A 23,731-nucleotide genomic window follows, 5' to 3' on the forward strand; every position below is an offset into this window, starting at 1 on the left:
CTTCACAGTCAATACAACTGGAAAAGTATGTAATCAGTGTCAAACCTACGAAATGTGCATTCAAGAGCACAATACTTTTCATTAATTTCCCAAACAGTATAAGAATTTTTGCAAATTACTCATATGAAAGTTAATTTTAAATTGAAATTCATCTGAATTATCTGTCTATAACAAAATCCTACTCAGACTCTACACTAATGAAACCTTGGTCCATCTTGATTATATGACCTGTATTTACTCATATGTGATTAAGATATTAACAACTTTTTCAATGAAATATATTTTTCTAATTAGAAGTTAGAAAAACTGAGTACTATCACATCTACACAATATATGAAAAAAATTATTTAAAACTGTATGCATTTTAACATCATATTAAAAGGTCTTTAATTTAAGCTGAGCAGTATACCATAACAAGTAGGATGTCTAAATGCTTTATATCATTATTTGTTTTTAAGACATCAAAAAATATTTACTATAACTATAAAATTAGTCAGGAAACTCATAATTCAAGAGACAGTATCCAGAAGAAAGCATATAAAATAAATAAACCACCTCACAGAAATTGATTGTTTGATTTGTTACTAAAACTGGCATCACAACCTTCACAGAAAAGTGAAATTCATATAGTATGTTGAAAAAAACCTCCAATAATATTTTGAGGTCACAAACAGCCTTACTTAAGGTAATGGTAATTCTTCAATAATTGTCATTAAATGTCATTCATTTTTCTAGTTTTAGGCAATGAAAATGCAACATTTTTTTTTCATACTTGTTCTTTTATAAACACAATTAATTCATCCTCTCCTTCTACTCTCTCTCTCAAGCTAAACAGAAAAAATAACATTTTAAAAAAATAATCATGACCTTCACTCTTATATCTTTATATCCCAAAAAATTGTGAAAAATTCAAGCATTAAATCCCTCAGGCCAGCCCTGTCAGAGCTAAATAATTTAGCTTAAGGGTCTGGCTAATTTACTTAAAATAATAATAATAATAATAATAATAATAATAATAATAATAATAATAATAATAATAATAATAATAATAATTATATATGACAAAACAATTTACACTTACACCGCCACTGAAGGTCATATGCATACTTTATACATGATTATAGTGTACAGTAGGTTACAAAATTCTAAGTTTCATATCTATACTTTTCTTAAGCCAGGCATTCAATATTGTTCTGGTTCCTTAAGGCCAAGTCCTCAACAATGTCAAAATTCACTTTCATAAAAATTTCAGCACATCCCAAAAACAATATTAGAAGTTTAGGAACAAGAGCACCAATTTATTTATAAAAGTTTATAAAATAACCAACACCGCTGTCAGTAACAAAAATCTGTTACCTTCCACTTAGTCAATTATACTGTACTTTCTATGGAGTACAGTACATAAAAGTACACTAACTTTCTATACATCACCAAAGATCATTTATACAAAGGTTAAACAAAATGATCCTTTGAACACTCCTAAGTGAATGACAAGAGGCTGTAATGCTTCTTTAAAGTGTCACCAGTTTTAACACAAACCCATTGCTTTACAGTAGTCTAATCCCAAGGTCAGGATTAGTCTGCATAAAGCAATAAGTGTATACTAAAGTCATCAACTTTGTTTTTAAAAAATGTTTGCTTCTACTGATAGATATATTTAAATTTTTTACTTCCATGCTGTCATTTATTTATATCCTTATCCCATTTACTCATTACTCTAATTTACAATAATTTACACATAAGTATATTTCAATATTTTCTTAGGTGTTTTTTAGATCACTTGAAGGGATCATCCTTGATGAGGATTTACAGTATTCTTAAATAAAAGCTAAAAAGTGAAGTAAAGTTAATGAAGTTGAATACCTAAGACAAAAGGGACCAAGTAACAGGAAGGGAGCAACTCAGCTGAAGCCTAAGATGGGACACTGTATGGAAACTTCTTATGTTCAATAATAATAATAATAATAATAATAATAATAATAATAATAATACTAATAATACAGTAAAAATAGTATTACCACCTCTCATTCCCCACTCCACAAGAGAAATAAAAAATGATAACCCTTTTCATATGTACCTTTTATTCCTCAATAAAAAAATTTCCAAAAGTATATCATATTATCCCGACAAGAGACTTTACATTTATGAACAACAGTTTGGCTGTACATAGTTTTTACCATGAAAATTACAGTGAAACTTCATTGCATAAGTGATCTCTGGTAATGATAAATGATACCATAACTTCACAGTATCTGCAACTCATAACTGCTGGAGCAAAGTTTAGATATCATAGAGGATATCCAAATCAGACCCAGCTTCTACAGGGGCATTCATCTCAACAGAGTCTGGCCCAGAATGTTTAGAGGCATTTCCCACATCTAAGACTGACCCAGCTTCTCTTCGGGCATCCATCTCAACTGTGTCTGGCTGGACTTTAGTGGAATCAATCTCATCTTCCAAGTCTGATGCAGCTTCTTTATGGGTATCCATCTCATCTCCACAGTGTGACCCATCTCCTTTAGTGGCCTCTATCTCATCTTCTAAGTCCAGTTCAGCTTCCGTGAGCACTTGCAGTTCCTCTAAGGGAAGCCTTACTCTGATACCTTTCTCCCCAAGTAACTTCACAATATCTTTGAGCATTTCTGGCACCCATCGTACACAGTCTAAATACACGCTCTGTTGAAAGTTCATTGGAAAATGTCAACTTTCTGATATTAAACTTTAACAAAAGAGAAAGAAACATCCAACCTAATGTGCACACTGCATGCATGCATGCATTATTAGCTTTTGGATCATCCAGCCTAGCTGTTCGACCTCTTTAAACTTTCTCAATTTTTGCCCCTCATTTAAGAATAAATGCTCTAAGCAATTCCTGCAAACTACTTCAGAATAACTTTAACAGTTGAAAGCTATACTCTATAGTTATGTTGCGACTACTTCAGCTTTGAAATTATGCAAAATGCAAAGAAATAACAAATTTTTACTTATATGACTGTACTTAATGTACAAAAAAAATTATAATATCAAAGTATGTATATCCTTTACCTATTTCACTAAAGTCAAAAATTTTGTCAAGACCTAATGGATGAAACTTGCTCTTAATTTCTTATGAATACAACATTAATTACAGGAAGGAAACAGGATATCAAATAACAGTAAAAATTAGCAAGAGGTGCAAAGCCCATGCATGTGTGCATCATCTTTGTTTGGCAATAGTTTATCCAGAGCTACCATCTTATTTATCAATACTTAAGCGTTGAAAACCACACACAGTCATTTTCATTACAAACTATATTTCAAGATTAACTTGAGGTGGGAATACTACAGGGCAAAAGTTTACCTTGACTCCAGGACACGAAGATAATGCTCTGTAAGCAAGTTCTTTGACTCCAGCAGGCTTTGTGGAACCAATTAAAGCTAAGTATATCCTCCATAAAAGAGGGCAATGTCTGCCTGGGAGGCAACTTACTCCCTGTTCAAGTGCTCTTTCCAATCGATGACCACTGCTTAGCAGACCTGGAAAAAGTCAGTAATATAAATTACATTATTTTGCTCAAATTTCAATAATAAAAACTGCAAAAGGTACTAGAAGGTAATAACTTATCCCTTATAATGCTAAAGTACTATTACTATTCTGTAATCTCACAATGAGGACTAATATCAAATGAGACATAAAATCATTAACACTTCCTCCATTGCATATCTCTTGGGCACCAATTTTATAAAAGGAAAGTAAATATTATCTGGACCAATATGCGAAAACATAAATAATTAAAGATAAAAATTTAGATGGAAGATTAAAAATTGAGATACCTGTTACAATTAACTTTACATAAAACAAATAGGACTCATGACTTCATAAATGGCTTGCAAGACCATATTCAAAACATATATAATGAACAATGCTTACCTGTTCCTCATTTAGTAAAACTAGAGCTAATTTCCTTGTATAGTACATTATTCACATCATAAAGTCACTCTAATGATTGTATAAATCCTTTGTATGAGGGCTATATTAGATTCTACAAAAAACTATTTGCAGAAATATAAATTTGGCAGGCAATTTGTCAACAATGCTCAGGCCTAATCTAACAAGTAAAATGCAATGCAGTTATAAAAACAAAACAACACTGTAAACAGAGTCTCTAAAGATTTAAACTGGAAAATGGTGAAACTGCTTTAAAATATGGTGTGCTAACAAAATAATTACTTGTACATCAAGGAAGGACGTTACACGTATTATCAATATTGAACCTACCAAGTTACTAAGCTAGACTCTCACAGAATTTGCCCGATATATTTTTTCTTGAATGAGAATTGCAAATGAAACAAGGTAAAGTTAAAAAAGTTGTGTAGCTAAGTGAGAAGAGACCAGATGGATTGGATGACAAGTAGACAGCAGAGAGCAATGCAGATGGGGTCTACGAAGGGACAATGCCAACTGCCTTTAGTACACTGAAAGTGGTAAACCCTTCCAGGTTCAATGAACACTAAAACTAGATACAGTGAAACCCCCGTATTCGCGGGGGATGCGTCCCACACCCCCCCGCAAATAGGTCAAATCCACGAATGCTTAAAACCCATCTAAAAACACTTAGAACTGCCCATTTTGATAGCTTAAACCAAGAAAAACCCTGTAAAAATGCTTATACTTGAGTGTTTTAACAGTTTTATTACAAAAAGTGCATTTATTCATGAAAAATATATGAAAATACAGTAATTAGTGACTATTTATCAGTGAAAAATACCGCGAATGGGTGAATTTTCCGAGAATGATGGCTAGATATGTTCCACAGAGAAACCCGCGAATGCGTGAGTCCGCGAACCATGAGAACGCGAATACGGGGGGTTTACTGTATTTATCATTAAGTTCTGCTAGTGGTCTTAATACTGAAAGTATAAAGTGAGTGGCTAACCTTAAAATAAAAAAAAAATACAATAGATAACACACCTTCATTTGTATTTTTAACTAAAGTAACAGTCTTTTGTATATGGGGCAGCAACCGACAAACACACATCAAAATTGATGGGTTCTGTAAAAGTGCATCTGGACAACTAAGGAGGTCCCGCCAAGTCTGAAATAAAAGGTAAAAAGGAATGCTGTATATAAAAACTGCTCTCACAACAATAAAAGCTAAATTTTTACATCTTTGGAAAACTTGGAAATTAAAAAAGAACATTAAATTCACATATCATGCATAATCAGAGTAAAATTCCCTATATCTGAAATAAAATGGATATAAAGTTTAACAGTAATGGTAAATATGATTAACCAGTGGCAACGGAATAAGGCTACTACTATATTTACAAAATTCAACATGAGAAAAATTTAATGGAGTGCAGTATCAAACTTACAATTTAATGTATGACCATGCAATGGTATTTTTTCAGATACCTAAAATTAATATGACTAACTTTTTAAAATGTACACAATTGTCTCCACAAAGATCTTTCACTCAAACACTATTAAAAATTCTGCTGCGTTCAATTTTCCTTACTGATACAGGCATCATATACAATTACAGTACAGTTACTTAGCACAATCTTATACAACTTTACAGTATAACACAAAAATTCAAAACAAAATAGCCTGTCATACCCATTTTCATATTAAAATTAGTTATTTCTGTAATTACCTAACATTTGGATAGCTGTAAATTTCGATTAACTGACTTCATTGGCATTTGAGAAAAAAATAAAAGTGGTTTATACCTGGTTTATCAGCCTATTCATCTTCCTATTAACTTTCCCTCTGGTCTTCATCCTTGATACCAGCAACTAAGGAACTTAATGTAAGGCAATTTCAAGAGCGATTACCATATCTTTTAAATATATACAAAAATGGGACAGCATCTTCATTGTGCCTTATTAATTCTTAACAACTTCTCTATAAAATCCAAGGCATACCCATAGATCATACTTTATGTGCTTCATCTTGAAAACAGGTAGACAGGTCTCACATAAATTACTGTGAGCACAAAGTGAAGAATGTATAACAAGGGATATGATGTATTTAGACAAAATAATATAGTATACAGATTCCTAACACCACAGAATAAATTATGCACATTCCTCCTTATAGGTTTACCTGCATATATAAACCTTCATGGCTCTAACTGGACATAAAAAGTCTCCTCTTCATTCCCCACTAGTTGAGTCACATTCGAAACTGTGACCAAACTGTGACCAAACAGAGGAAATAATCTTCACATCATTGTTTATCAGAAGTGTGGTAAAAAGGCATAAATTACAATAAATGTAAAGGACTGCATCACCATTCATAGAGCCAGTGTTACTGGAAATGGTTTACAACTTGCTTACTCTTTCCACTGTAGTTACTGATTAAATCCTTTAAAGATGTTTCTTTCAAGGGTTCTTAAGGTAATTCATCAAAAAGCCTACAACCACATCTAAATTTCATATCAGCTATCTTATGGGCAGATTAGGGTGTTCTATTCCAAATGCGCTAAGAACTCCTTGAATGTCCTTATGTTGAGGTAAGTCTCTCCTACCCACATGGCTTTGGGTAAGGTAGTCCAACCTCCTCCTGGATTACGGATGGAGGTGGCCAAGAGGGAATTGGTGGGGAACACAACCCTCCATCCACTGGCACAACATGGTTCCCGAACCTGGCAGACAGCTTTCTCTGGCATTTACTAAATTAACGCACACAAGTCCAAAGTAAGGTTCCTGTACAGATGGGTGCACAGCACACCCTCTCACATGGTTATAAAATGCAAAACAGTTAGTATACAAGACGGAAGGAATTGAATATCCCTATGCTACCTAGGCAGCACTGTGGTGAGATGGAAGGCAGAGCTTAATATATGGTTTCATAACATTAACAGGTTAAATGCTACATATGAGGCAGCGATCTTCAAGGTCAAATATTGCATTTGCCCATCAATGCTTAATCAAAAGCAAATGCCCAAACTGATTACAGTATTACTAAAATAACTAGCTTCAGAAACTGACTTTCTGAGGCACAGAAACAGTCACCCTTTCCTTCCCTACTGGAAGGAAGGTAAACAGGAAGATGAAATATGACGATAAACCAGCTGTAAATCCTTTTCTTTTAAATTTTTTAAACTGATGAAGGAGCCAGTGAATGGCTTGAAAATTATAACAATGTGAGATTCATTGAAATACATAATATGAGCCTTGTGAAACACTGCTTTTCTATTTACTGTAGTGCTACTGAATTAATAAACTCTCATTTCTGACACCCAAACAGATGTAGGCCTATCTCAATGGGGGACAAACTTGCTACAAGTCTCACAACCAATACTAGGACACTTTCTCCTCTGAGAAAAAACTTAGTACAATAAGCAGAAAAACTTACATATTCTAAGCAGTCACCATTTAAAGGAAGTTGACACATGAAATACAAACAATATATAAGGCCTGGAGAACATTTTAAAATTGCTGAATAAGCCCTATAACTCCACATCCATATATTTTTAGATATTTATTCATGAAAAATTCTGTCAAGTTCGTCAACAGTATTTTTTCCATTACTGTATTATTCTCTGCCATGTTGAAACTTAAAATACCATAAGTGGTCAAATTAGAATCCCCTAATCCAGACATGCTAGAACTTTATCATGAGGTATATTAGCCAAGAATTAAAAGTGGTCTATCCAGCTCTGTTTGCTAGGTAGTCTATTTTTTCATTTGGGCTTTTGCTGGGTGGTTGGGCTTGGAAGGGGCCTTCTGGTGCTGCTACAAAAATTATATTTTCATAATAAAATTAAGTTTCACATATACAGTACTTACCAAGTAATTACATAGCTATAGTTTCTAACTCGAGCGGTGCCTTTACCTAAAAAGGTGCGGTAGCACTTCGATAGTTTAGTGTAGGAGACAAGCCCCGCCCACTGACGGGAGTACTGGCAACGACTTAGCAGAAAACCTGTGTGTGTTTCTGCCCTTATGTCCATGAGAGGGGAGGAGGGCAGTCTCTCATTCTGTAATTACTTGGTGGAGGAGGGCAGTCTCTCATTCTGTAATTACTTGGTAAGTATATATGAAACTTAATTTTATTATGAAAATATCATTTTCATATAAGTAACTTACCATGTAATTACATAGCTGAATTCCACATTGAATGGGGGTGGGATACATGGACATAATCTATTCCAAAACATTAAGGCATGGTAATGACTTTGAAATAGATAAATTTTTAGCATTGAAACAATACTTGTTGTTTCCTTACCTGGTAAGAAAACTGCAGGTGAATACTGCCTTTAGTTTGTGCTCATCTTAACATGTAGTGGTGTGGCAGTTGAGCCGTGGGTCGCCTCTACTTAAATGGGAGCTTTGCAGCGGAGGATAGGCCTGATCGCTGGCAAAGCATACACAAGTGCCCTTGCCCTGGGTGCAGTAATGATAAAAAAAAAAAAAAAACAGACAATGCTTTCACCTACAGTGAAAACACCACAACCCATCTGCTGAGACTGGTTGGGTTAGTTAGTTATAAATGATTTGTTTAACCAGACCTCTGAACTTTTTAGGGTTCTTCTCAGGATGGGAAAAAAAAGGGGGGAAAGAGTACATAAAAAATTAAGTAGTTAAACAAATAAATAAATAATAAAAAAAAGGGGGAGAATTAAAAAAAAAAAATTACTCCAGGTACATTGTAACCCCTAGCTCCAGAAAATTTGGCACCTGACTTCAAGGCAATGAGATAGTAAGAGAAAAAGAGGATTCCCATGCTTCCTCCCCCAATACCATGCCAGCCACTGTTAGTGGCCCCAAGGTAATGCAATTTTCAAACACTGTTTTAACTTCTTTCAGACAGTGAGACACGAAGATCAGTTCGCACTTCCAGTAGGCTGACTGCAGAATGGAAGTGAGGGACATATGTGCCTAAAAGCTAATAAGATAGAGACTGCCCTGACGTCAAGAGCTTTCACTTTAAAAGTAGGCAAAATGTCCTTCTGAATCTGAGAATGCGCCTCACAAATTAAGTCTTTGACGAGGAAGGACAGTGCATTCTTAGCCACAGGGTGAGGGGGGGTTCTTGACAGAGCTCCAGAAGTTACTGGATGGTCCTCTGATCTTCTAGGTCCTGCTCAGGAAATACCTTTAGGTCCTAGCAGGATAAAGAACTCTCACTTCTTCCTCAGAGCCAAGGTGTCCGTTAAGGCCTTAACGGAGAAAGAACAGGGCAAGGGCTTGGAAGGGTCCTCATTCTTGGCTAAAAACCAAGAGTAAAGTAGCAAAATGCACCTCCTTGCAAAAACAAAAAATCTACCCTTTATCGAAGGCTTGAAACTTGCTAATATGTTAGCAGTAGCAAAGGCCATGAGGAAGAGAGTCTTCCAAGTAAGGTTTCTCCAAGCAGAGGAATGAAGAGGTTCAAAAGAGGGACTTTCAGCCACTTCGACAATACCTCCAGGTTCCAGGAGACTGGATCTTCCTTTCTTTGCTAAGACGTATCTAAGGACTTGTGCATTCGTTAAGATCTGGGATTGATGCAAGATTCAGGACCACTGTGTTTAAACACTCAGCTAAACACAGCTCAATACCCCTTAATGGCGGAGAAGGAGAGATTCCTAGTTCTCCTCAGAAAACACAGCTCGATACCCCTTAATGGTGGAGAATGAGAGATTCCTAGATCTCCTCAGAAAAAGAAGGAAATCAGCAATTTGGGTCACAGACATCTCAGAAGAAATGTTGAGTCTGAGACACCAGCTTCGGAAAATCGCCCGCGTAGCCTGGAAAATGCAGCTAGGAAATCGACGTCTGCATCTTGCAATAGCCTCTGCAGCACATCTTGAAAACCATTATGCTCTGACAAGCTTCCAAACAGTCTGAAGTATAGTGAGTAGACACAGTTTTTAGGAGGAGTCTCAGAAAGTCCACCCACAACTGTAGCAGGTCCTGGAACCATTCTTTCATGGGCCAGAACGGGGCTATGAGAGTCATCGTAATGTTGCGATGAGCCCAAGACTTGAAGGGAGGAAAGGTGTAGAGGTGCAAGTGGGACCAATCTTGCAGCATGGCGTCTGTTGTCCATGTTAGAGGGTCCGGGGCCTGAGATCAAAACAGAGGAGGGCAATGGTTCCTTGAGGTGGCAACAGGTCGAATGTCGGCCTGATCCATAGTATTGCAGATTCTGATAGAACAGGGGATCCAAGGTCCACTCAGTGGAAGGGACCCGCTTTTCGATGGCTCAGTTCATCCGCCAGAATATTTAGTTTGCCATGAATAAATTGAGTGACTAAACTCACTCGATTTGATCTGTCCGCAGTAGAAGGTCTCTAGCTGTCTGGCAGAGAAAATGAGTGAGTGCTGCCTCGCTTTCGTATGTACATTAGGGCTGTGGTATTGTCTGAGTGGATTACCACACGTTGTGAACTAGCGTCAAGAAGCACTGAAGCCCTAAGTGAACTACTTTCAGCCCTCTGACGTTGATGTGAAGGTTCTGTTCTTCCGGTGACCACATACCAGAAAGTTCACGGTCCCCCAAGAGGACTCCCCAACCTAGAACCAAGGAGTCTGAAAAATAAGTCTAGGTCTGGGCTCAGAGGATGAAGGGCTTTCCTTCTGAAAGTCTACGTTCGGACCACCACTATGCTGGTCTGACTCGATCTTCGGGTTGATGGGAAACGTGTAGGTGTCTGGCTTTGTTTCCCTGTCCCAGTTGGCCTTGAGGAAGAATTGCAAAACTCTCATGAGAAGTTTGCCTAACTTGACAAACATCTTGATGAACGACAAGGTCCCCAGTAGGCTCATCCACTGTTGGGTCGAGCAAGACGAAGGGGCTAGAAACTTGTGGACCGACTGAAGGCAGCTGGCAATTCGCTTGGCAGACAGAAAAGCCCGAAAAATCTGAGAGTTGAGACTCATCCCCAAATAGGGGAACTCTTGCGACAGGGCCAACTGGGACTTCTGAAGGTATATGATAATTCCCAGTTCCTGAGAGAGATGTTCATGTCCTTCGTGCACTTTTCTCTCAAAGGGGATTGAAGAGGTGAGTCGTCCAGATATAGACTGATGTTTATGCCCATTAAATGAAGTCATTTAGCTATAGGAGCGAGGACTCGAGTGAAAAATTGAGGTGCCATAGAGAGGCCGAAGCAAAGAACCCAAAACTGGAAGATTTAGCTGGCACCGGGTGCTTGGGAGCTGGCACCAGCTGCTTGGGCGCTCCGAGAGGAGACAGGCGTTTAGACACTGTCGAGGGGGAGAGAGTGTCCTGGAAGACGAACCTTAGATACTTCCTGGAGTCTAGATGGATAGGGAAGTGGAAGCATGCATCCTGCATATCCAATCGCCCTGGTGAATAGATGAACAGACTGACTGGTTCGTCTCCATCTGAACTTCATCTGTCAGACAAAGAGAACGAGGGCGCTTACGTTGAGGACTGGTCTGCAGACACTGGGGACCACAAATAGACAGTAGCAGAAGCCCTCTGAGTTGATGTCCTCGACTTCTATGGCTCTCTTTCGAAGGACAGAGGAGATCTCTTCTGAAGGGGCCGAACTTGAGTAGGCTGTCAAAGCAATGGGAGAAGGGACCAAAAGGCTCTCCATGAATGGAATGGAGTACCCCTCCCTCAGAACCTTGACAATCCACTGTTCTGTCCCTCTGATACTCCACTTCTCCCAAAACTTGAGAAGACTGGCTCCCACTTGTGCACAGAGGACTTCTTCCTCATTTCTTGAGCAAGGACTTGAGCCCCTCTTGAAAGTTCTAGCCGAGAAGCGGGCATTGGAGCAGGTTTTAGACTAGACTTGGGCTTACGCCAATGAAAGGGATGTTGCTGAAGAGGAGAGACCGTCTTAGAAACAAACACGGATGAATCCTTGAGGCATTTGGAAGAATGCGCCAGAAGATATTAAGTCGACTTCTATTGGAGGTCAGACTTCTGGGCCCTTGAGTGACTCCTTTAGTGGAACAGGAGCACCAAAAAAAATCTCTTTTCTTCAAAACCCCCATAGAGAAAAGAGCCACAAGTTCAAGAGAGCCATCCCTGGTGGTCTTGTCTGCACGAGATAGGACTCCTAGCCAGTCCGAGGCGAAGTCTCCAACTAAATCATGTGATCTTCAATCTTCTTGGGTAGTGCTCTCACCATCCAATCCAAGAAACTGAAAGCTTCAAAAAACTCAAAGAGGTCTTTGACAAAGAATTCAAGTTCTGCCGATGAAAAACATAATTTTCGGTGACGAAAACACCGAGCGTCAGGAAGAAGGAGCTTCCCCAGTGGTGTAGGAAAGAAACCTTCTACGGATTAAGCACGAGGGAGGAAAAAAGGGGTGGAATGCTCGCCCACAAATATTGAAGGAGAGCTGCATAGGCTAGGCGATCAGTGATCAGATATGGGAGCTTGGCACTCCAAGCATGAGACTGATATTGAAGAGTTGCAAGCACTTCGCAACAGGTGCCAAGCGCTCAGGAGCCGGTGCCAGGTGCTCGGAAACTGGCGGTGGACATTCAGAAGCTGGCGTCAGGCACTCGTGAGGAGATGCGCTTAAACGAAATCAACGAGCACTGAGAGGGATCGCTGGGTGCTTGGGAGCCAAATACTGGCGCCCAACAGAAGTATGCTTAGGAAAGAATACACTGGACTGTCCCATGCACTGCAAGAAGGTTGAGGACTGCACACGGCTCCTTAAACCGCTAACTGGGCTCTCTGCGGCAGCAGAGAAGAGCAGCCAACATCGCCTGCGTGCCTCTTCAATGAACAAGACAAATCTAGAAAGTGCTTGTGGCGCTGCAGAGTCTGGGCTGGAATCTTGAGAGTCGGACGACAACTGGTGCACATCCAAGACACCTTTCCAGCAGCTGTCTGTCAAAACCTGGGATATTTGTTCAACAGGTTCAACTGAGGGTGCAGCAACCCATGGGCAAACCCCACCGGCCTCCCTTGGATTTCCGGTATGGCTTCTCCCAGGTTTAGGGGAGCAGGATAGAGAACTTCGTTTTGAAGAACTGGGAGATGAGAAGCCACCTTCTCCACTTGCATAACACTTTCTCCTGTCAAGATGCCTTTCCAGTGGCTGTCTCCCAATACCTGGGAACGAGCAACAGGTTCGACTGAGGGGGCAACTACCCATGGGCCAACCCCCTCAGCCTCCACTGGACTTTTGGTATGTCTTCTCCCAGGTTCAGGGGAGCAGGACAGTGACCTTGGTCTACGAGAACCAACAGGATGAGCAGCCACCTCCTCCACTTGCACCACACTATCACTTGTCACTTTACGGGAAGTGGCGCCGTCTGAATATGTTTTCCCATAAACACCTTCAGTGATGCACCTAACTCCACCACTGTATTCACTAGTAGGATATTTTTCTGTGAAACCTAGACTCTAAACTGGGAATGGCATTGGGTTCGGAACCAAGGGAGCCAGGTGCGGGAGTAGGTGGATTAAAAGTAGGAGGACTAGTAGCAGGAGAAAATTTAGGAAGGAGGAATTGCAGAGCTATCATCTAACCTAGGCTAGGATAAAATACTTGGCTAAGGGAAGCTCATTTCTAGACTCTAGGGGCTGCTTTCCTTTTTCTATCACTCTCTAACTTGTCTAGTTGAGGTTAAGTACCTTCTACTCTTGCTAATCATTACATTTAGCACAAGTTTTCTCCCTACTATATTTCTGCCCACTACATTTACTGCAAACTGTATGAGAATCATATGAAAATTTGATTAATCTGGTTTTCCAACTTTTTGCTGCGATAGCAAAACTAGGTGAACCTGAATCAGACATAATAACCAGAGAACTAGAAAAATTATCCTGAAAGCTATTAAAGCTTGAAGGCTACTCAAACAAGTGATACTTCACTGAAATCCAGCCATACAACCAAAAATCAGTAAACAAAAGCTGCAGCAAACCTCTGATGTCACTCGAGAGCACAGCAAAAACAAAATGAGGTTTTCTGTTAAGTTCTTTCCCGTACTCTCGTTAGCGGGCAGGGCTTGTCACCTACACTAAACTATAGCTATGTAATTACTTGGTAAGTTACTTATATGACATTGTTAATTTCAAAGTTTTATTTTTGAGAGGGCCAAATTTTTTAATGGACAAGCCCTTGGAAATCAATACTGCTTTTCATTATCCTTACAATGTAAATATTAAACTATACAACAAATGGAAATCATCTAACTCAAATGTTTGGGATATTGGATCCCTACCATCCAGAGCTTTTCATTGAGCATTTCTTAACTGTTTCAAACTCATTAAAATTCTAGGTCATTCCTTATTGCCAATTTACTTTTGAGAAACATATCCAATTTATCAACTCTTCAACTGCACAAAAAATTGTTACTGAGAAAGTCTTTTTAAGGACCTTGGAGACAAGATGACTCACAACTCTAACTGTTGAACAAAAACATCAGTCCTATTACATTTCTTACAGCCAATCTTCATATTAACCTTTAGCACTAGTTTTCAACAATTTCATAGTACACACTGTTCAAGATATTTCATAATTCTGATTATCATTAAGATCTTCCCAAGCTATACTATCCACCACCTATATTCTTTCAAACATTCTAAGATCACTAGGGTGTAGCCAGGTAGAAAAAGCATCATGGCCACATCTATTTAGCCACTTAAATCTTTCCCATAACGTTAATCTTTTTTTTTATGGTTTTGCCTGAGACTAGTCATTTACTGTAGTTTCAGCTTTGGGCTTCCATGCTGTCCTTTCACAATGGAAGTTTGAAAACTAAAGCTTTTAAACCCTTAAACGCCGAGCCTCTATTTACAAAAACGTCTCTCCCGTATGCCGCGGCGTTCGGGAGTTAGCGCCCAAGTGGAAAAAGGTTTTTTCAAAAATCACAGCACGCTTAGTTTTTAAGATTAAGAGTTCACTTTTGGCTCCTTTTTTTGTCATTGCCTGAAGTTTAGTATGCAACCATCAGAAATGAAAAAAAATATCATTATCATATATAAATATTGAAATATATGACAGTGCAAAAAAAATTTTCATATATATTTTTATACAAATCGTGCTGTGAGCAAAACGGTTAAAGCTAACGGATTATTTTTTTTCTTTGTATTGTACACTAAATTGCGATGATTTTGGTATATAACAAATTGTAAAACGATCAAAGCAACACAGAGAAAATATTATCACAATATGATGCATGAATCTGTAACGCGCGGATGTAAAAAAATTTTTTTTTCAAAAATTCACCATAAATCGAAATATTGTGCTAGAGACTTCCCGTTTGTTGAAAAATGAAGCTAATTGATTGAATATTACTAGACTGCAAGTGTTTTAGCTTACAATTGCAGTTTTTTACCATTTCAGTCGAGTTAAAGTTGACCGAAGGTCGAATTTTTTCTATTTATCGTAATTTATATGAAATATTTCAAAACTGATAAAAGCTACAACCATGAGTTATTTTCTGTTGTATTCTACATGAAATTGTGCACATTTTCATATATAAAAGTTTATGTAACGACTAATATAAAACGGTACAAACATTACGACAACGTGACAAAAGAATTTCTGAGATATTTCAGCAGAGTTACCGCGCGGACGTAAGGAAAATGTTTTTTTAAAAAATTCACCATAAATCAAAATATTGTGCTAGAGACTTCCAATTTATTGCAAAATAAAGGTAAATGATTGAATATTACTAGAATGTAAGAGTTTTAGCTTACAATTGCGTTTTTCAACCATTTCGGTCGAGTTAAAATTCACCGATGGTTGAAATTTTGGCAGTTATCGTGATTTATGTGAAAATATTTCAAAAGTGATAAAAGCTACAACCATGAATTATTTTCTGTTGTATTCTACATGAAATTGCGCACATTTTCATATATAAAAGTTTATGTAACGACTAATGTAAAACGATGCAAACATTACGACAACGTGACGAAAGAATTTCTGAGATGTTCGGTCGAGTTACCGCACGCAGACGTAAAGAAAAAATTTTTTTTTCAGAAATTCACCATAAATTGAAATATTGTGCTAGAGACTTCCAGTTTTTTTGCCAAATGAAGGTACATGATTGAATATTACTAGAATGTAAGAGTTTTAGCTTATAATTGCATTTTTTTACCATTTTGGTCAAGTTAAAGTTGACCAAAGGTTGAAATTTTGGCAGTTATCGTGATTTATATGAAAGTATTTCAAAACTGATAAAAGCTACAACCATGAGTTATTTTCTGTTGTATTCTACATGAAATTGCGCACATTTCCATATATAAAACTTTATGTAACGACTAATATAAAACGGTGCAAACATTACGACAACGTGACGAAAGAATTTCTGGCTCGGACATAAGGAAAAAGTTTTTTTCAAAAATTCATCATAAATCGAAATATTGTGCCAGAGACTTCCAATTTATTGCAAAATGAAGGTAAATGATTGAATATTACTAGAATGTAAGAGTTTTAGCTTACAAATGCGTTTTTTTACCATTTCGGTCAAGTCAAAGTTGACCGAAGGTTGAAATTTTGGCAGTTATCGAGATTTATATGAAAATATTTCCAAACTGATAAAAGCTACAACCATGGGTTGTATTTTGTTGTATTTTACATGAAATTGCGCACATTTTCATATATAAAACTTTACATAATGGCTAATATAAAACAGTGCGAAAATTACGACAAAATGACGAAAGAATTTCTGAAATTTTCGGCCGAGTTAACGCGCGGACGTAAGGAAAATGTTTTTTCAAAAATTCACCATAAATCGAAATATTGTGCTACAGACTTCCAATTTGTTGCAAAATGAAGGTAAATGATTGAATATTACTAGAATGTACGAGTTTTAGCTTACAATTGCGTTTTTCGACCATTTCGGTCGAGTCAAAGTTGACCGAAGGTTGAAATTTTTTGTAGTCGACATACGGTACGTCCACTTGGCACCAACAGACAATTTTAGTCGACGTATGATACGTCCAGTAGGCGTTTAAGGGTTAAGTAGATAGCTGGTTTAAGATTAGGCCATTAAAGTGAATGCTGACCTTCTAATTGCCCAATGCTGACTATGTGTCATGGAAACTGAGCTTTGGCAGAACAGGTCATAAATTACGCCCCATCTCTGTTTTCATAAAAAAAAAAAGCTTCCATTGAAAATATCTAAAGCCAAATGTGTTTTTAATGTCAATTTTAATCTCATGGCAATACTTTCGAAAACTTTCACTTCAGTATATTCTTCCAAGTCCATACTTAAATCATAATACTGAGAGGTTTGCCAACATGGGAATTCCTTATTTGCCCTACCCTAGCAATCTCAGAGTGTTTGACATACTATGCAACTAGATACCGGTATGCAGTTACTTCTAAATCTTGCATTTTCTTCTGAGTTTAAAAACCAACACAGTTTTCAACAAGTCTTGCTGTAACCAAATTGTGGAATGATGTTCCTCATCCTGTACATGAATCAGTGGAATTTCAGAAGTCCAGTCTTGGTGCAAATACTTTACTGTGGAGCAAGCTGACGTGAGTCTAATTTGTAGTTTGTTATTTTTGTATATTTCAATCTTGTTATTTTGTTTTTCTTTGTTATTTCTCTTTCATAACTGATTAATACCTGGCCTAAACAAAAGTACAGAACAGAATGCATACAAGAAATGTATAATAGACAAAAGGATCACAAAAACTAAACCTAAGTTAAGCCAACAGCCAGCAGTACTTGCATGAGTCTAGAAAAAATACTAAATAAAAAATAAGAGTAAATTTTATCCTTCAAATATCCTTGAGCAAATATAAAATAAATTTTTATGGAGTCTATCAAGGTTATAAGTGAATTTTCTTTACAGTTTCCAATCATACCTTAATAATAATCAAACTACTAGACACAAGAGGTTCCTAGTGCAAGTACACATGAACTCAACATAAGGTGCATTGACGAAAAACTTAGAAGCAACCCATTCTGCGGTTGTTCATGGACCTTGGCAAAAAAAAAAACTTCAATGCAACTCATTCTGCGGTTGCTGATGAATTCTGATAAAAAAACTCGAAATAAGCTCATCTTGTGGTTGTTGATGGACACTTGACAAAAAACATTAAAGTACTTCATTCTGTGGTAGCTGATGGACACTGACAAAAATTTGAAAGTAACCCATTCTGGGGTTGTTGATGAACATAGACGAAAACTTTACTCATTCTGTGATTGTTGATGGAACAGAGTGAAATTACAGAATAAAAATTACATTTGCTTTGGAACTTTCAGTCCCCTCTCAACCACAGTTACCTCAAATTCAACACTTTCACAACAGACTGGGAGCAACAGTAAAGCCGCACAAAACAAGGGTCTGAATCTGGTGAAGAAAACAACAGATCTGGAAATAGACATACCTGATTAAAAGCAAATTGTAGCAAAAATTCAGGATTTTCTGGAGCAACTTTAACGGCTAATGAGAGAAGCGATCTCAACTGCAAAGGCGAGAGTCTTTCACCTCCCATTACTGGATGGAGATGTGATGAGAATTCAATAAACCAGAGGAATTCCTCAACAATGCATTCTAATAAGTATGACTTATTTGCTTCAGAAGAATCTCTGGGTACCTTTGATTTCTTTGTGTTTTCCCCTGGCAATGTGATATCTTCTAATTTATGTGGTACCGGGTTATCAAAACCAGCTTCAATGTTTTCTATGGTAGCTTCATAGGTGGTGTAAGCAGATTTGAAGCCAACAGTGAACAGCTGCATCAGTGCAAGGAAATTTGTCAATTTTGCAGCAAGTAATATCTTGGCATCCTTTTCTTTAATGGTAACATCCTCATAGGCTGAAAGAAGACTTAAACTTTGCATTTCCTGGAGTTGTTTTTTAGTTTTCAGAATGACAGGTCCAGGCACAGAGGAACCAGAATTTGCAGAAAATTTACCCTCCAGTACAATAGAGGAAAGAGAATGAACAATATTATTGCTATAATATCCCTTGCCTGTCTGTCCTTCCCTTTTCATTTGTAATTCCAAATACGATGTAAACAACTGCATGATATTTTTGAAGTTAGGGTTAAATGTATCTAAACTTTTACCTGCCACAGTACCAATGGTCAGAGCAGTAGTAAAAACATTTTCAGAATCATCATCATGACCCATTATTTCTTCTAGTATACCATATTCTCGGTACACTGGCAAGCAAGTTCTAAATTCTTCTGACTTTAGCAGGTGTTTGACTTTTTTCTTCAGTTCCTTACCAAACCTTTTCAAATCAACTCTGGGATCCAACTTCAAGGCTGCAAACTTTGAGCCCAACACTTTTATATACAGTATAAGTAAATCTATTTTAAATGGCAGTTGAATGACACCTGAAGCTTGTTGCAAAACTCTACAAATAAACTTGTAGTAATCATCACAAGAACTATTCAATGAAGTGGGACCAATTTCTGGAAAATTTAAGATTCCTTGTTCATCACATATAAACTCCCTCAGTTTTTCAGTCCTTCCAAAGAGCTTGTCATCTTGCAAATTTTCAAGAATGAGAGGTTTAAATATGTCACTACGAATATCCTTGTCACTTTTATTTCTGATATCAACTCTTTCAGAAATGAGTTTATGGGCATAAGGCACTCCCAGGAATTTCAGAAACTGTAGTATAAGGTAAAAGCATTCTTCATCAGTGTCTAGAGTATATAAGTGACTAGATATATCTTCAAAGGACACCATTCTCTCAGGATCCTCGCAATCCTCTGGATCCTGCTCCCATGGTAACCAGTGGCAACGTTCACGTCTGCTCTCCAAAGCTAACCACAATTCTGAAGTTTCTCCGCCTTTTGCTATAATTTCATCCTCTTCATCCTGAGTACCCCCTACAATATGTGGAAAAAATCTATGTGAAATAAGAAATTAAACATTTGGTGTCTCATTTCAGTATTTATTAGTAAAATAATGAGTTGGTGTCTCATTCAAGCATTTATGAGTAAAATCATGAATTTTTGAAAATGTAAGCTTCCTGTAAAACTCAGAAGGCATTTAGAAAATGAAAAAATAGTTGCTACATAATCATTCAATCACCATCAATAAACATGTACACTGCACCATAAAAATTATAAGGATAACATGTACAAATGATTCTACTTCACCTAAAACTACTTCGGGAAACTCTAACTGTTGACGTCTCGCCATTACTTCAGCCCAGCCAATGGCATTTTCCTCACCAAACCTGGAAGATAATTTTATGCATAACTAACCTTGAAATGCATGCAAAATAAAATTACTATTTGTCTGAGAAAACCATATTATACAATATTTTTTAATATTAATTAAATTTCTGTAAAAGAAAAATTACTTGTAATCTTTCAGCTTCAACTTTTCTTTCTTGATGTCTGACATTTTGGGCTCTCAGTTTTCCTTAACTGATCCTTCTTTGAGCTCAGTAATCACATCTATCCTTCTCTTTATATTGGTTTCTTGCTTTCCACTCATTCTTCCATTAAAATTTTTCGGTAGCTCTTCCTATAACCACCCTGCTAAAATCGTCTCTCCTTTCCACCATTCACACATTCTCTCTTCTCTCTTAATGCAGCATTTCTCCTTCTCAAACTCACTTCAAACACTTCCAATTTCCTAGTGTCCCCATCAAAACTTTGATCCACACATACCCGACCTCCAAATAACTTTTGAGCTTCCCATTCTAAAAACTTCTAAAAGATATTCTCAGTTAACTGTTCTTCCCTACAGCTGACGTCTCCCTTTTGTAATAAATACAGTACACCTCTTATTCAAATCCTCATCCTACAATTACGCATAGTACTATAGAATGCAGAAACTTAAAACTACCATGTACTCCTCCTCAATCTCTTAATATTCTTATTACTTTTTTCACATTTGTACCATACTCTATTATCTGCTCTCTACATTCACTATATTGACTATTCTCTATAACTTATTCTTTGTCTGTTATTAACATTTGATCATATATCAAATCAAACACAGGATGGCAAAAGCAAGAGGATCTTTATCACATAAACATATACCCCAATGTGTACAGTATATCTCAGCTAAATGTCACTAGATAACCATCTTGCATGGCACAATGCAGGTGGTACTAAAGTTCCTCTCCAGGGTCCCTTCAGACCCAGTATACTATTTTACTCTACTCTGTTTTATTCTCACCTATTTATCCAACTACTTTACCTATACCTTACTCTAATTTCCACTTCCGTTCAAGAAATCAGTCTGGATATGTAATTCTAGGGAGATAGCTACAGCTAACCATTCAAACTGGATCTCCCCAATTCTAATTTTAACTCTGACCAAATACAATAAGAGAATGAGTAAAACTATACTATAACTTGTTTGATATGTTGTCCTTAGTAAAGAAAAATAACTTCTACATACCTTGGAGCTCTGGAGTCCCAGAATGCCTCAAACAGAGCTAATTTGGCATCTAACGTTACAGTCTTCGACTTAGCATGCGGTGGAGCAAAGAGATTTAGCTCTACTAAAGCTTGAAATATAGCAACTGACCTTTCCATATAGCCAGCTTGCTTCCATACAAAGGCCAACTGGACAGTTATGTCTACAAGGCACTTTCCCAAGTCCTTTGGTGGTGCATGAGTAATGAAAGCACCACTTTTCATTTGCTGTAACTTTTCAGTGCACTTGGCGAAAGTATTAACGACACTTGTCAGACTAAAGGATGTCAAATTGGTCTGCATGAAGGCCAAATATCGATACCAAACCTCCAACTTGTTTGGAAAATTAATAATGACTGTGCCCCACTCCTGTTTAATCTTCTTGTCATCCCAGATGTCTTGACCTACCACTAATCGCTCAAAATACAAGTCTAAGGATCTCACATTCTTCTTTATAGCAGAATCTAAAATTGATATTTTCCTCTCAGCCACTGCTTTTAAACTAGCTTTTTTCTTCTTTCCATTTTCCTCATCACTGAAGATGTATTTAAACGATTTATCTTGGAACTTCACAAACTCGAGCCATAAATCGGTGTTAGAAGGTTCCTGACCAAGTCTTTCATTGTACTCCTTTGCTTTCTTTTGCCAGAAAGCACACTCAGCTTCCTCACTTTTTATACTTTTCTCTTCATCTTCACTGTCAAATTCTAGGAGAGACTCCTCTGTTTTCTGTTTGGGTTGGTTCCCTGAAATAATTTTACACCTAACTTCATTCAGTTCTGCGTATGTTAACTCTAAGGGAATATAACACTGTGTAGAATTATCACCAGATGAAGCTAAATGGGATTTCTGAATTAAGGTCCTTATCAATTCAGAATTACTGAATAAAACTTTCCTTGCAGATCTTTTGAAGTACCTCAAAATTTTTTGGGTCCTGCATTATGTGCTTCAGTTAGAGAACTCCCCAGTATTCCTCTAGGTTTCAAACTGTACCTAAAACGAAAAAAAAACACTGGCAAATGGGACTACTGTGTTATTAAATTATATAATTTCAGCAATTACAGTACAGCATTATATTTTTTATTCTAAAGGGAAATTAACTTCTACACATATTAAGGAACAGTATACAGTACTGTATACTAATTGTAAAATGTGTCCTCGGTGGAAAACCAGAACTGAAAAATACAGGATCTTTGCAAATATTTACAGTATAATCTTTCATGTATCATAGTGTTAATACTAAAGTGCATTACCAATATGTTAACCCTGAAGCAACTGATGTGATTGTTTTAAAAATTAAATTGCCTTACAGTAAAGTTATGGAAGACCAAAATATTACATGGTGTTCATACACATAAAAAATTGAAATCTTATAAGTATATCTTAGTTTAACCAGACCACTGAGCTGATTAACAGCTCTCTTAGGGCTCTTATAAAATTAAATTGTTTCACACAAACCCACCTAGCATATATGCCCACATTAATGGTTTTTTAAGGTCCCCAAACTCTACACTCTTTCATTTAACAAACAGAAGAGCAGTTGTAGCCTTGGGTACCCATCCATCACTTGCCTGAATTTTCATACAGTCAGTAAATGATGAATGCAAGATCAAAGGGACTGCAAAGAGGGCACTCATTACAGTGTATCAGACCCATGAATCATAATTAGTTTTGATTTGCAGTCTGGATTCCACCAGACAAATATCTTCTGATGTACTACATAAGGAAGAGGAGGAATAGCAAGACAACCACTTACTGAGTGACTGCATTTGCATATTCCACTTTGACCATTCATACAAAAGGAACTGCCATTTCTATTCTTTCACGTGTCTCCATCAGGGTAAGATTATTCCCAGTTTTGTTCTGAAGAGAAATTCATCACCATAAGTCTTTGTGTTTATTTTTTCTTATTTTCTTTCTTCTTTCATTCAATCCAGAATGTTCGGTGTAAAATCCTACCTTATTACTATCTACTGCAAAACTGTCTTCTTTTCTTAGACAATCCAGTAATTCTTTCTTCCAATAAGTAATGTCACTTCTTTTTTGGAAATAGCTTTGCTTGCACTTACTACCAAATGAGCTGTGAGGTTGGTTCGCATAGCAATAATTTTTGCTAGTCAAATATAGTATGGCTTATTTTCCTTCATTTGGTTTCATGTTTACAGTAATTTAAGTATTGTGTATTATCCAATGTTTTCTCTTGTTGTCAAGCTTACCACAATAACTGATTTCTATACTAATTACCCTTTCACTTCAGCAGTGTAAATTACTAGGTTTTACTTACAAATCTACGTTCTGTCTTCTGAATACCGTTGCTATAGTAGTGCTGTGTTTAGCAATATAAACACTAAATTTTTGTTTTGTATAAGAATTTCTGTTGAATTATCAAAATGCCTAACAAAATTTGTCAAGGCCTTCCTGCTAAGGTCTGTTAAGTATTCATGTCCTCTATTGTTTACAAG

The 23,731-nt window shown here is 37.0% G+C and overlaps 1 protein-coding gene across 1 annotated transcript in view; it reads right to left on the bottom strand.

The window, feature by feature from the left end:
- Nucleotides 1–2,060: 2,060 nt before the first annotated feature.
- LOC136849699 (nuclear exosome regulator NRDE2-like) overlaps nucleotides 2,061–23,731 on the bottom strand; it is a 57,938-nt gene continuing 36,267 nt past the window's right edge. The window contains 6 exon segments of the mRNA XM_067123049.1: nucleotides 2,061–2,676; nucleotides 3,341–3,516; nucleotides 4,952–5,075; nucleotides 18,265–19,721; nucleotides 19,995–20,074; nucleotides 21,253–22,244. Of these exon segments, the coding sequence (XP_066979150.1) occupies nucleotides 2,281–2,676; nucleotides 3,341–3,516; nucleotides 4,952–5,075; nucleotides 18,265–19,721; nucleotides 19,995–20,074; nucleotides 21,253–22,244 (3,225 nt within the window). The 3' untranslated portion in view covers nucleotides 2,061–2,280.

Source organism: Macrobrachium rosenbergii, chromosome 21 (assembly GCF_040412425.1).
Source record: "Macrobrachium rosenbergii isolate ZJJX-2024 chromosome 21, ASM4041242v1, whole genome shotgun sequence".
Taxonomy (NCBI): Eukaryota; Metazoa; Arthropoda; class Malacostraca; order Decapoda; family Palaemonidae; genus Macrobrachium; species Macrobrachium rosenbergii.